This window comes from Hipposideros armiger, unplaced genomic scaffold (genome assembly GCF_001890085.2).
Source record: "Hipposideros armiger isolate ML-2016 unplaced genomic scaffold, ASM189008v1 scaffold_227, whole genome shotgun sequence".
NCBI lineage: Eukaryota > Metazoa > Chordata > Mammalia > Chiroptera > Hipposideridae > Hipposideros > Hipposideros armiger.
The window spans coordinates 1,439,277-1,452,624 of NW_017731577.1; the positions used below are offsets into that span (position 1 = coordinate 1,439,277).

Genomic DNA, 13,348 nt, shown 5'->3' on the forward strand with positions numbered 1-13,348 from the left:
CTAATGCCGTGACCCCTTAATACAGTTCCTCATGTTGTGGTGACCCCCAACCATAAAATTATTTTCGTTGCTACTCTATAACTGTAATTTTGCTAGTTATTGTAATGTAAGTATGTTTTTGTTTTCTGATGGTCTTAGGTGACCCCTGTGAAAGGGTCATTCGACCCCCAGAGGGGTCGCGACCCACAGGTTGAGAACCGCTGCAATAAGGCAAAACAGCAAAGCAAACCAAAAACTCTGATCTGAAGGTTATCAATTACACTAGTGGTACGTTTAATGGAAGTAATTAGAATCAAGGGGAAACGCTGATAGGTCATGAGAGAAACACCAAAAAGAACCATAGAGAGTCAAGAGAACATTTCCAATTGAGGACATTATTAAAGATTTCATTAAACAGGTGTTTGGTATGAGCTTATAGGAATAGATAGGATTCACCAAGTGAAGTAAATTTTCAATTATGGGCAGGAATTTTAGATAGGAGGGTATGAAAACATTTTAAATATGAGTAAGAATCTAAACTAGATAGGGTAAAGAACATGGGGAAAAAAGAAAGCGATAACAATCTTGACCAATGCAGATGTTTCACTGAAGAGTTATGGTTAATTGAACTTTTTGAGTGGGCAAAAGGGAGAGGAAAAGTTTTGAGCTTGAGTAATACTGTGTTTCCCCGAAAATAAGACCTAAGTGGAAAGTAAGCCCTAGCATGATTTGTCAGGATGCTCGAACTATAAGCCCTACCCCAAAATAAGCCCCAGTTAAGGTCGTCAGCCAGACCTGACTATTTGAATAAATATAGATTGTTGGAGCAAAAATTAATACAAGACCCAGTCTTATTTTTGGGGAAACATGGTAGTTGGGGGAAGACAACTTTGGGAAAGCAGGTGGCTTGATTATGAGTTTGTTGAATTAGAGCTGTTGTCAGGCTGCCTATCTGGAGGTAGTGAGAGACAGGTAAATACCAGTCAACAGTTTGGAAGAGAGGACTGAGCTAATTGATTATCTACAGTAGAGATGGTAGTTTAAACCACTGGAGTCAATAAGTTTTATTCATTTGTTCAACAAATAGTAGTCAAGTACTTCTTATGTGCCAGGCACTGTGCTCACTGCTGAGCCTACTTCAATTAACCAGAAAGACAAAACCCCTAAGTTCTAATAGAAAGAGGTGATTAACAAAGCAAAAGAGAAATTAACAAAATAATTTCAAGTAGTGTTAAGTCATTTGAAGAAATGTAAGAAGAAGAATTTGATCATTATTGACTGGGATAGCAAGGCAGTGTTTCCTAGTTTGGGTAGTTAGATCTGGCAATTAAGCTAAGATCTAAATGACACACAAGAGACAGCCATATTAATATCGGGGCCCAGAGTGTTTCATGCAGAGGAATGGCAGGTTTATAGCCTTAAATTAGAGTAATGGTGAGATCATGAGAAAATGGATCCTTGGGAAAGGGGAAAATGATCATGTCCAGAAGCAAGGAACTACTAGATTTGTCATTTAGAGTCTCATTATTAGCCTTTAAGAGTGTGGCTTCTATGGAGCTTTAGTAGCAGAAATCAGACAATGAGAATTGACATGTAGACCAATTGATATGTAGTAGGAAAATGGTAACAATGCATAAGAACTATTAATGATAAGAGAAGGTAGAGGGTGTCATAGGGTGAGCTTACATATAAAGATGGTGCATCTTTTCCAGGGCTATCTCCCTGTAACATCTCATGTTCTGGGCTCAGTCCACTCACTATCCTAAATGGAGGAGAACCATTTATTTAGTCAAGGATGTTTGTGTTCCCCCACAAATACTGCAAAACCTTCTAAACAGCTTTCGAAGTGTAAACTAGCAGAGTTGAAAGAGGTAAAGAAATATTCAGATTATATTTGAGGAGACCTTCTTTTATTTGTTTATTCTGTTTGGTGGTTCATCTCTGCTTGACAGATGGCATTTTATTTTTAATGAAACACTTCATCATTTTCCTTAAAGATATATTTGGCCTGTTACTGACTGTGGTCCACATTTCTCTTGCTTTACCCCTATGATACAACAGTTCAGAATGGCTGCCATTGACAGTCTACAAAAACACCACTCTTGTGTTTTTAACTCTCAATACCTTCAGACATCTGAATTTGGAAAATTCTTGGAACCTCTGAAAGTGTAGCTCTGATAGTGGTACTTCTTTGTAGGGAATCCCTACTTCGGTGGGTTTGATGACACACTTGTCCTAAAAAAACTGAGCAATCACTAATGCAGAGCAGGTTCCTAGCTTTCTCTTTCACATTCTGGTCCATCCCTAAATATCATCAAGGATTTTGGATTTTTTTTTACTTTCTCTGACATTCTCCTTGGAACTCTAGAAATTTTTAAGTTCTTCCAGAATTTCTTCCCTGTATTGGAGAGATGCCAGGTAATGACGCCTACACAGCCTGAGAGAAGATCCCTCATGACAGCTTACAGGTTAGATTTCTAGAGCCCAGCCTGCTTTTCAAGTTCGCTCCACCATGCAGTGCTGGCATACCCAGTCACCACACTGGTGGTCACTGACTTTCTCATCAGGGCAAGGGGAATTTCTGAAGGACATTTAGTATTTAATCCGTAAGATTCAGGTTAGGCTTATCTTCTCTTGAGAACTCCTTTTCTGACCCTCCTCCTAACACTCCCTACTCAGTATAGGGTGTCCCTACTCTGTGCACCCTAGTCTTCCTATTACAGCCTGTAGAGTTTCTAATGAACCTATTTACTGATCAGCCTTTTCACCAGAGTCTGAGTCCTATTCTGCATTCATCTATTCAACAAATATTCGTTGAGCACCAATTCGATGCCAGGTTCTGTTCTAGTTACTAGAATACAACAAGGAATAAAAGAGACAAAAAATCCCTCATGTATTGAACTCTGGTTGGGAAGAGATAGACAATAAGTAAAAAAGTAAAATATAGTATATGTTGTTAAGGATGATGGTGAAAAATAAAGCGGAGATTTAGGGCTGAGGGTGCCAGGTAGAGAGGTAGACTCTTAAAACGAGTGCTCAGGGAAGACCTTATTGACAAGGTAATATTTGAACAGAGACTTGGAGAATGGTGAAGGAAGTGAGCAATGCAGTTATCTAGAAAAAGAGTATTTCAGATGGAAGGGAAAGCAAGTGCAGAGACCCAGAGGCTGGAATATCCTTGGGAGGAAGGAACATCCTTGGTGTGTGCAAGAGACAGCAGAGCAGTGTGGCAAGTGCAGAGTGACAAAGGGAAGAGAGGGAGGAGATGAAACCAGAGAGGCAGGTAGCAGGAGGCCACATCACATTGGGCTTGCGGGCCTCATATGGACACTGGCTTTTCCTCTGAAGGAGGCAAAAGGTTTTGAAAAGATGAATAACATGACACAATTTATATTTTCAAAGGATCTCTCCACATGCTGCTGTATAATAAGCTTTAGGGAGTAAGGGCAGAAGCAGAAACAACAGACCTGAGGCTTTTGGAACCATCCAGGCAAGATGCAATGCTAGTTTGGAACAGAAAGAGAGGTGGAGGGGTATGAAGTGGTTAGTTTCTTGATATATTCTTAAGATGCTAAGATGATTTAAGTATCAGTTGAAATATTGGTATATGTGGGGAAAGAACTGGACTCAAGGGAAAAGGTGATATTCCTTTTTCTACTATTTCCTTTCCTCCCTTTCTTCAGAAAAAATGAATTTTTTTTACCGCATTCCTAAGATAAAAGAAATCATAATTGTAGCAATGTCCATAAGGGAAATAAAAAGTTAATTGTGCAGCCATGTAGACCCATCCCCTTCATATTGGTTCTTTATTCTTATTCACAGTAAAATATTCTACAGGTATCAAATTTTTTTTCCTGAATTTTTAGCTTTCTGATACTGAAGTTAAGGGGTATACTTTTTTATGAACATGAAAGTGATTTTAATATGATGAGAATAAGACGTAACACTTGTTTATAAGAGAGTGATAAGTTACATTCTCATGGAAGGTTTCTTATCCTATGTGATGCAATGAAGTCATTAAAATTTTCTTCTCGTTTTATTCAATCAATCATTCTTCATCAACTCTTCATTCTATACTCCTTTTGCTCCAGGCTTTTTGCAAATGATGAGCGAAGTATACATGATCTCTTACATCACTGTATTTGTGGATTTCTATCTAGGAGACACAGAGATATTAATTGAAACAAAACCAAAAATAAATATGAAATCATAGTATGGTATGTGTTAAGTTAGAGGATGTTATCAGCGCAAGTAAGAGGGTGATTATGCCTGTCACTGGCTTAGAAAACACTTCAGATGACCACATTGAGGGCCAAGTCCTGAGTTTAGTTTTGAACCTGTTGAATCTGAAATACCTTTGGGAATGTCATTGGATAAATGGGTCTGAAGCTTACAGCAAAAGTCTAAGCTAGAGAAACAAATTTATAATCACTTGGCATACACGTGGAAGTAGGTACAAAAGGAAGAGAACTGAGCCTAAAATTAAGCCTTCTAAAACTACAACTTTGGGTGGCTGGACAAAGCTTTTGCAGATGACTGAGAGGTAGGAGCAAAACAAGAAAATGGGATGTCCTAGAAGCCAAGGAAGAAAGTTCAGGATCATTGAAAACACTGAAGTGTTAAATTCTAATGAACGGTCAAAAGGTAAGGACTAAAAACCACTTCAGAATTTAAAAAATGAAGTGACTGGTGACTTTATTAAGAATCATTTTAGTAGAAAACGGGAGCAGAAACTAGAATTGAATGCATTGAGGAGTTGGCCCGTTTTGGGGTTTGTGGGAAGCAGAAATGAGGACGGTATTTTACCAATAAACAAAACAAAAATACCAAAACATCACTAAGGAATCAAGCATCTTACAATACTTCCTGCTACTCTGAACTCCTTGGTCAAGACAACCCCAAGTTTATGCAGTACTCTCTTTCATAGTAAAGAGCTGAAACGTCAGAGACAATACCTTCTTAATATATTGCCAGAAAGTGCGATTTTTGGAACTCTAACATTTCATACTGGATTGTATCATTGTTGTATTGTCTTAGGTTTCATTTTGGGGGGAGCCAAATGAGACTTAATGGTTCCTGAATACTAAATGTCTTGTTTGACACTACTTAAGGATGAATTGCTGGTACTGTAGGGACACAAGTACATGTGTTTGCACCATCTTAATCAGGTCAGGTCACACTTTGAGAAACAGAACATTGGTGATCCCCCTCCCCTCCCCAGACTACAATACACTTTACAAATTTTCTTGTATAATTTCTCCACAGATTGCGAGACAACAGCAGCAGCTTCTGCAGCAACAACACAAAATCAATTTGCTTCAGCAACAGATCCAGGTCAGAAACCATAATTTCAAATACTCGTTTAATGAAAAAGTATATAATTATTTCAAATTCTTAGATGAACCTAACTAAAATGACCTCCAAGTTAAAAATTACTTTCCACCTAATTCATGACACGTTGCCTCCTGTGCCATGAGAATTGTGAAAATGGCAGCTCTCTAGCATAGGCCTTCCTGTGTCAGGGAGCTCCAGTCTAAACAAGCCAATGGGGATCTTCATTCTATAGTGGAGGGTAATCAATGTTAGAAATGTTTCATCTGCTCCGTTCTTTAATGTTGAAAATGTACCTGTAAGTGTTTTAATGGGGGAGGTCCAGGGGAACCAAAGCAGACGGGTCCATCTGGTTTTCAGTTAGAGAGCAATGGTGGAGAGAAGTTTGTATGGGACGCTCAAGAGCCATGTGTGATAAAGCTGGAACTTAAGAAACATAATGGTTTGGTGTTCAAGTAAAATTTCACCTCAGTATTGCCGAAAGAAACCAAGACTGAGGGTTCTGTAACCTCCATATTTTTCTTATTTGGAAATTTGCAATGATGAGGAACATTAAAGAAGAAGGAGAAAAGCAGCTGTATTAAGAAAAAAAGGAAAAAGTAACTTGCCAGGGATACATACCACTTGCTAGCACCATGAAATTTGAAAAAATTTGTATCCCTTCCTGAAGATTCCCTTTCTGAAAGCACTTATTTCATGGAGTGTTTATGAGGATTTAATGAAGTCGTGGATGGAGAGCTTTAGCATAGTGTCAGGGCGCATAATACGTGCTCAATCTATACTTGCTATGACTAGCAAGAAAAGGAATCTAATTCATGGAGATATGAATCCAACCCTTTGTAACATCATCCATCTGGAAGCATCTGTTAGATTTGCAGTCAGGTTATCTGGGGAGAAATCCATCATTCTCTTGAAGTTATATTTTGAGAATCCAACGTATTTTATTAAATGCAAATATTATAAATGAGAGAGACAAACATGTCAAAATTATTTCATCTCTGTGTTAATTATGTTCAGGCTTCTTTGCCAGAGAAGTGTATCCCATTTTATCTAACTGTCAGGTACCCTTAATTTCTTTGCCCTGAATGATCTATCCGAGTCAGGGTTTACTCATTTTTGTTCTACCTGAGATTTTAGTGAGCTGGTCACAGCTTCAATGAGACAGAGAAAACATCACTGAGATGATCCACTCAGGAGTCTTTGCCTTCCTTAACTGTAATTATGAGCAGCCCATTTCTAATGTGACATGGTCCATCTGTTCATATCTGGGGTGTGGTCATTCAATCCAATGGTTTAAACTGTTCATAGGATTTCCATGTTCAGTGTAAGTATGCTGACTTTGAATGTAATTTTTCTTGATGGAAACAGTTTCTCTACATTGAAAATGTTTTTAATGATTGAAAACTTAAGATAATAAAACTGTAATAGAAATTTCTCATTATAAATAAGATACAATTATATAATCAGCAATATGGCCCTTTGCAAATCACTTGGTTTTACTGTAATTTAATGCGGGTACCAATGATTTTAAATTTTTGTAACTTTTATGAGACAGAATGTCCTTTGTTAAACATAATTTCAAAAATGCATCTAAACCTGTGTATACATCAATATGAAGAAGGCCCAATAAGCTTTATTTTTGACCATTTAAATTTAGCCAACACCGTCAGTACTTTTGTGGAATGATTCCACAATTATGATGACTACATTTACAATGTGGATTTTCAGCTCTGTCTTAATGACAAAATGTTGAAATGGATTGATTCTTGCTCCAGATCATGGAGCACTATAATTTATGTCAGAACATTTTAAAACTAAATTGCCTTAAACATGATCTGTCCTAGAAATGATATGACTATAGAAGCTGTATTCTAAAAAACTGAAGCCAAGTTGAAAGACTTGCCCAAGACCACACAACTAGTTACAGGTAGAAACAAGATCAGAAGCAACATTTTCTGACTGCTAATAGAAGCTTTGCTGAGTATGAGAAATTTAAAACCTTGGAATTTCTATTCGATCAAAATGTTCAGCTCCTGGCTTCCAGTAGTTTGCAGAGTAGGGGAAAAAAAAAAAAGTCCCTAAAGGAAATAATTTTGCACTGATGGTAATTTGGGGGAAACATTAAGAGATATGTTGAGATATTATATCTGTGTGTTTTAGTACAGATAAATGATACTGACAGTCAGAACCCATCGAGCTATTATTAAAAAAAAAAAAGAGTCTGGGAAGTAGGGAATGTTTCAGGTAAAAAAATAAGTACTGAGCAAGCCTGACAAACTGAAAGGAATTCATTTTAACAGCTTCTAGTATACTCATTAACTAAAAGCATAGTTATAAAGCATATTTTATAAACTGTTTATTTGGGGCAGTGTTACAAGCACTTAATGAAAGTCACAATATATTTAAAATAGTCTATTGAGAGACTTCAAACAGTTATGAAGAGAGATTGTTTAAACAGGAAGCACTGATATAATGGCATGTGTAGAAACAGAAGATTAAAAACGTAGAACAGATCCTGTTTTTTCTCACATAAATCTGTACCATATTTCTTTTTATAGAATGCTTTCTCTCCCTTTTCTTCTTCTTTCCATTTCCTCCTTTTCCTTGTCAGCATAGGTCAAGGAGGAAGAAGAGTAAAAATCAAACCTGTTCTTACGGAAGGCAAACCATATTTATAACTAATTTTATTATAAAATTTATTTTTGTCAATGAATACATAATCAAATGCTCACGGAAGACTTTACCATAGATTAAATTGTCTTTGATATCTGAATATACTTCTGTAGTGTGTTTTGAATTTGATCTACTACATCTTTTTTTTCTTTCTTAAATATGGAGGCTGAACCCTTACAGATATAAACACACCAGTTTACATTACTCATCCTGATTGCATTTTCTTTGATGTTTTATGCTATTGTTGCTTTAGACCTTGAAAAACAATGCATCCCAGTTCCTTTACTGATAGAATTGTTGACTGCCGTGTTCCTAGTCCTCAATTAAGGCTGCCTTTAAAATTTCTGTTTCAATTATAAATACAGAAGACATTAACTTGGTCCAAATATTGATAGAGGCAATGCAATACATTAGATGGATTAGACGGATGTGCTAGATGGGTTAGGTTGATAGGGTAAGAGAGCACGACACATTTTCACACTTGATGTATATGTTAAATGACAGGAGGATGATGTTCCCCAACATGTTTCTCATTCTTTTACTCAGATCTCTTTAAAGGAGAGGTTAATATGGACATCTTTATTCCATTTGAAGTACATGTCAATCAATTTTAAAAATGTACAAACAAGTTTGTATGTGTGTATGCACAAACATTCATGTGCTCTTCACCAAGTTTTATTTAAAACTTATTTTGGTCTGTTAATTCTGCTTTTTCAACTTCAGATGAAAAGAGTGGTGATAGGTTTTACTCTATATTTATTTGAAAAGAAAATGCCCTAAGAATGAGCAGAATAACCAGTTTTATTTAATAACTTAAGATCAATTATTTATGAACTGTTTTTATCTCTTTAAAAAGTATCCTTAGCCCTAAAATTGGATGGGATAAAAATTCAATATACTTCACTTCCTTATAAAGACTTGATAGAGTTATAGTCATTTTCTAGGTTTACTCACATGACTCAGGATTAAAAGATTTAAGAAAGTTTCTGTTATTCTTTGCAACATCATAAATCAGTTCGCTTTACAAATAAAATGATGTCGTAATACCAGAAGTATCCCATATTCCCTCAAGAACTTGTTCATTTCTTTTTTCCATTTTTTATTTTATTTTTAAAAGATTTTTATTAAAAAATATAGCTAACAAAAAGCATTATATCAGTTTCATATGTACACCGTAGTTGTTCAAAATTTATATACCTAAAATTTATATCACCATAATTCCAGCTACTATCTGATACCATACTATGCTATCACAATATTATTGACTATGCTGTACGTTACATCCCCATGACTTGTTTTATACCTGGAAATTTGAACCCCTTATTCCCCTTCACCTTTTTTTCCCCTTTTAAAATATTTTATTTACAGTAAACATTCAATATTATTTTATATTAATTTCAGGTATACACCATCATGATTAGACATTTGTATAATTTAAGAAGTGATTCTCCTGATTAGTCTAGTACCCACCTGGCACTATACATAGTTATTGCCATATCATTGACTATATTCTTTATGCTTTTCTTTACATCCCCATGACTGTTTTGTAACTACCAATCTGTACTTCTTAATCCCTTCCCCTTTTATCATCTACCCCTTCAACCCTCCTCCTATCTACCAATATCAAAATATTCTCTGTATCTATATGAGCATGTTTGTGTTTTCTTTGTTTATTTTGTTCTTTAGATTCCACATATAAGTGAATCGCATTGCATCTGTCTTTCGCTGTCTGACACTCCACTCAGCATAACACCCTCCAGGTCCATCCATGACACTGCAGATGGCAAGAACCCATTCCCTTACATGGCTGAGCAATATTCCATTGTATATATGTACCACCTCCTCTTTATCTATTCATCCATTGATGGACACTCAGCTGCCTCCATATCTTAGCTACTGTAAACAATGCTGCAATGAATATATGGATGTACATGTCCCCTTGAAGTAGCGTTTTGGGTTACTGTGAATAAATACCTAGAAGTAGGATTACTGAGTCCTTCTTTGTCTCTTGTCACAGCCTTTGTTTTAAAGTCTGTCTTGTCTGGGATAAATACTGCTACTCCAGCTTTTTCTTTTTTTCCGCTTCCATTTTCATGAAATAGCTTTTTCCATCTCTTTACTTTCAGTCTATGTGTGTTCTTTGATCTGAAGTCAGTCTCTTGTAGGCAGCATATTTAAGGGTCCTGTTTTGTTCCATTCACCACCCTATGTTTTTGATTGGAGCATTTAATCCATTTACATTGAAAGTAATTGTTGATAGATAGGTAGTAATTGCCTTTTTATTATTAACATTTTTTATTTATTTATTTTTTCCATCTTAAAGAAGTCACTCTATATTCCTTGTAGTACTGGTTTGGTGGTGATGAATTCCTTTAGCTTTATCTTGTCTTGGAAGCTCTTTATCTATCCTTTGATTTTAAATGATAGCCTTGCCCAGTAATCTTGGTTGTAGATCCTTGCTTTTCATCATGTTGAATATTTTGTGCCAATGCCTTCTGGCCTGCAAAGTTTCTGTTGAGAAATCAGCTGACAATCTTATGAGAGCTCCCTTATAAGTTACTAGTTGCCTTTCTCTTGCTGCTTTTAGGATTCTTTCTTTGTCTTTAACCCTTTCCATTTAAATTATAATGTGTCTTGGTGTGGGCCTGTTTGCATTCAACTTGTTTGGGACTCTGCACTTCCTGGGCTTGTAAGTCTATTTCCTTCAGGTTAGGAAAGTTTTGAGTCATTATTTCTTCAAATAGGTTCTCAATCCCTGCTGTCTCTCATCTCTTCCTGGTACCCCTATGATGTGAATATTGTTGCTCTTGATGTTGTCCCAGAGGTCTCTTAAACTGTCCTCATTTTTTTGGATTCTTTTTTTTTTCGTTTTGCTGTTCCAGTTGGATGTTTTCTGTTACCTTGTCTTCCAAATTGCTGATTTGATCCTCTGCTTCATATAATCTGCTATTGATTCCTTTTAGTTCATTCTTCATTTCAATTTTTGTGTTGTTCACTTCTGACTGTTTTTTTTCATTTATTTATTTTTTTTTAAGATTTTATTGGAAAATTGGGGAAAGGGAATAGTGTTGGGGAATTGGGGAAGGGGAACAGCCAAGTTGTTATCCTTCAGTCTTAGTTGTGAAGGGCGCAGCTAGCTCAGCTCCAAGTCCAGTCGCCATCCAGCCGCCCAACTGCAGCTCGCAGCCGCTCAGCTCAAGGTGCTGTGTTCAATCTTAGTTGCAGGTGGGTATAGCCCACCGTCCTATGTGGGAGTCAAACTAGCAACCTTGATGTTGGGAGCATGTGCTCTCACCAGCTGAGCCATCCTACCACCTGTTGGCAGTTCAGCGGCGGCTCAGCTCGTGCACAGCTCACTGGCCCATGTGGGAATCGAACCTGCGACCCTGTTGCTCAGAGCTTGCGCTCTTACCCAACTGAGCCACTCGGCCGGCCCCTGATTGGTTCTTTTTTATGGTTTCTATCTCTTTTATATGCTCGCTATCTCTTTGTTGAAGTTCTCACAAAGTTCCTTGAGCATCCTTACAACCAGTGTTTTAAACTCTGTATCTGGTAGGTTGCTTGCCTCCATTTCGTTTAGTTCTTTTACTGGAGTTTTCTCCTGTTCTGTCATTTGGGATGTATTTCTTTGTTTCCTCATTTTGGCTGCCTCTCTGTTTCTATGCATTAGGTAGATCTGCTACATCTCCCAATCTTAGCCAGTTAGCTTTATGTAGTAGGTGCCCTATAGGGTTCAGTGGCATAGTCTCCCTTGTCCCCTGCACTGGGTTCCCCAGGAGTGTTTCTTGTGTGGGTTGTGTGTGCCCTTCTGTTATAGTTGAAACTTGATTGTCATTGGCATGTCAGTGGGGTGGGATTGACCCTCAGGCTGACTGTTGGTGGTGTTTGATGATGTCCACAGCTTACAGGCTGCTGTGCTAGGGGTCTACCACCTTTGTGTGTGCCACTTGTGTGGCTGATGGGGTGGTGTACTGCTGTGATCTGAAGCCAGCCTTCCAGTATGTTGGTTCTGGGGTCTCTTGAGAGGGTCTCCAGTGCAGGCTGAGGTCAGCCACTGCCTGTGACTGGCCAGGGACTACCTGGTAGGTGCTAAAAAGCAATCCACAGCTGGTAGCTGCCTGTGCTGGACCTGGAGGCACGTGGGAGAGGCCACGCTGTGAAATGAGAATGGCCACCAATATCGGGTCTGGTGTGACTCCACAAAAGGCCAGGATACACTGAGGCCTGCTGCCCGTTGCCAGCTCCCATAAAGCTCAGCCCCTGATGAAGCCATCTGTGGTAAGGAGTTGGGTGTGGCAGGGTCTCAGTGAGTCACTGGGGTGGAGCAAGTGGAGCTCACCAGACTAATTCAGATTCAGATTTGGCCATGGCCCTGGGGGAGAGCTCAACACAGGAGAGATGGTGCCTGCCTGCCAGCTGTATGGGAGGAGAACCCAGGGAAATGGCGACTATCTTCCAGCCCTCCATCTGAAACCATACACCTCAGTCTTCCCCCTGTATGTCTCCGACAACCCCCAAGTCCGGGGTGAGTGACTGTAGGCAAGTCTGTGTGTCCCCTTCAGAGGATGTTTGGGTTTCCTGCAGACTTTCTTTTCACCCAGACAGTTGGAATCCCCATTGTTTTTCACAGCCAGATGTTGTGGCGGCTCTTCTCCCAGCACCAGTGCTGCGGGCTGGGCAGCCTGGTGTGGGGGTGGGGTCCCCCATTCCTCCTTTTGAAACCTCTGTGGCCAAGTTACCTCTCCCAATTTTCTTCTACCAGTCTCTCCTACCAGTCTCGACGTGGCTTCTTCTTTGTATCCTTAGCTGTAACTTCTGTTCAGATGGTTCTCCAGGTTGATTGTTCTATAACTTAGTTGTAATTTTGATGTGTTCATGGGATGAGGCAAGCACAGCATTTATCTTCTCCACCATATTGGATCCCTTTGCCAATCTTGTTCATTTCTTCATGAGACTCTTAGTTTTAGGAACACCAAGGAGTTTCAGTCTTCTTTTTCTATTATTTGGCAATGTTTTCCTTTAATATTGCTTATTGTCCTTAAAAAAATAGAACATTCTTGCATTCCTACTTACTGTATCAAGCTAGCTTTTAATGCATATTAGTATATAAGATGAAATTTACAAGTATTTCAAAGAAAAATATCTTTCTAGATTTTTTTTGAGGGTAACTTTTATTTTTTATTCTCTTGCTTGTGCTACAGTACCCATTTTTATTTCCTGACTAATCTCTCTCTTACATTAAATCAACTTCTTTCTAAAACTGATAGTTAAGTGGTTTATGTTTCCAATAATGATCCTAGACCAATGGTTCATCTTGACCTGATTCACTGTTACCAAAACCTTTTAAAGTAAATGAATGTGACCT

General features: G+C 38.1%; 1 protein-coding gene across 11 annotated transcripts in view; it reads left to right on the top strand.

The window, feature by feature from the left end:
• The window catches only part of SOX5 (SRY-box transcription factor 5), a 987,332-nt gene that overhangs the window by 763,952 nt on the left and 210,032 nt on the right, over nucleotides 1-13,348 (top strand). For all 11 annotated transcript variants that reach the window (XM_019654616.1, XM_019654621.1, XM_019654620.1 and 8 more), the window contains one exon: nucleotides 5,245-5,313. In XM_019654616.1, coding sequence (XP_019510161.1) covers nucleotides 5,245-5,313 — 69 coding nt within the window. The remainder of the gene's footprint in view (nucleotides 1-5,244; nucleotides 5,314-13,348) is intronic.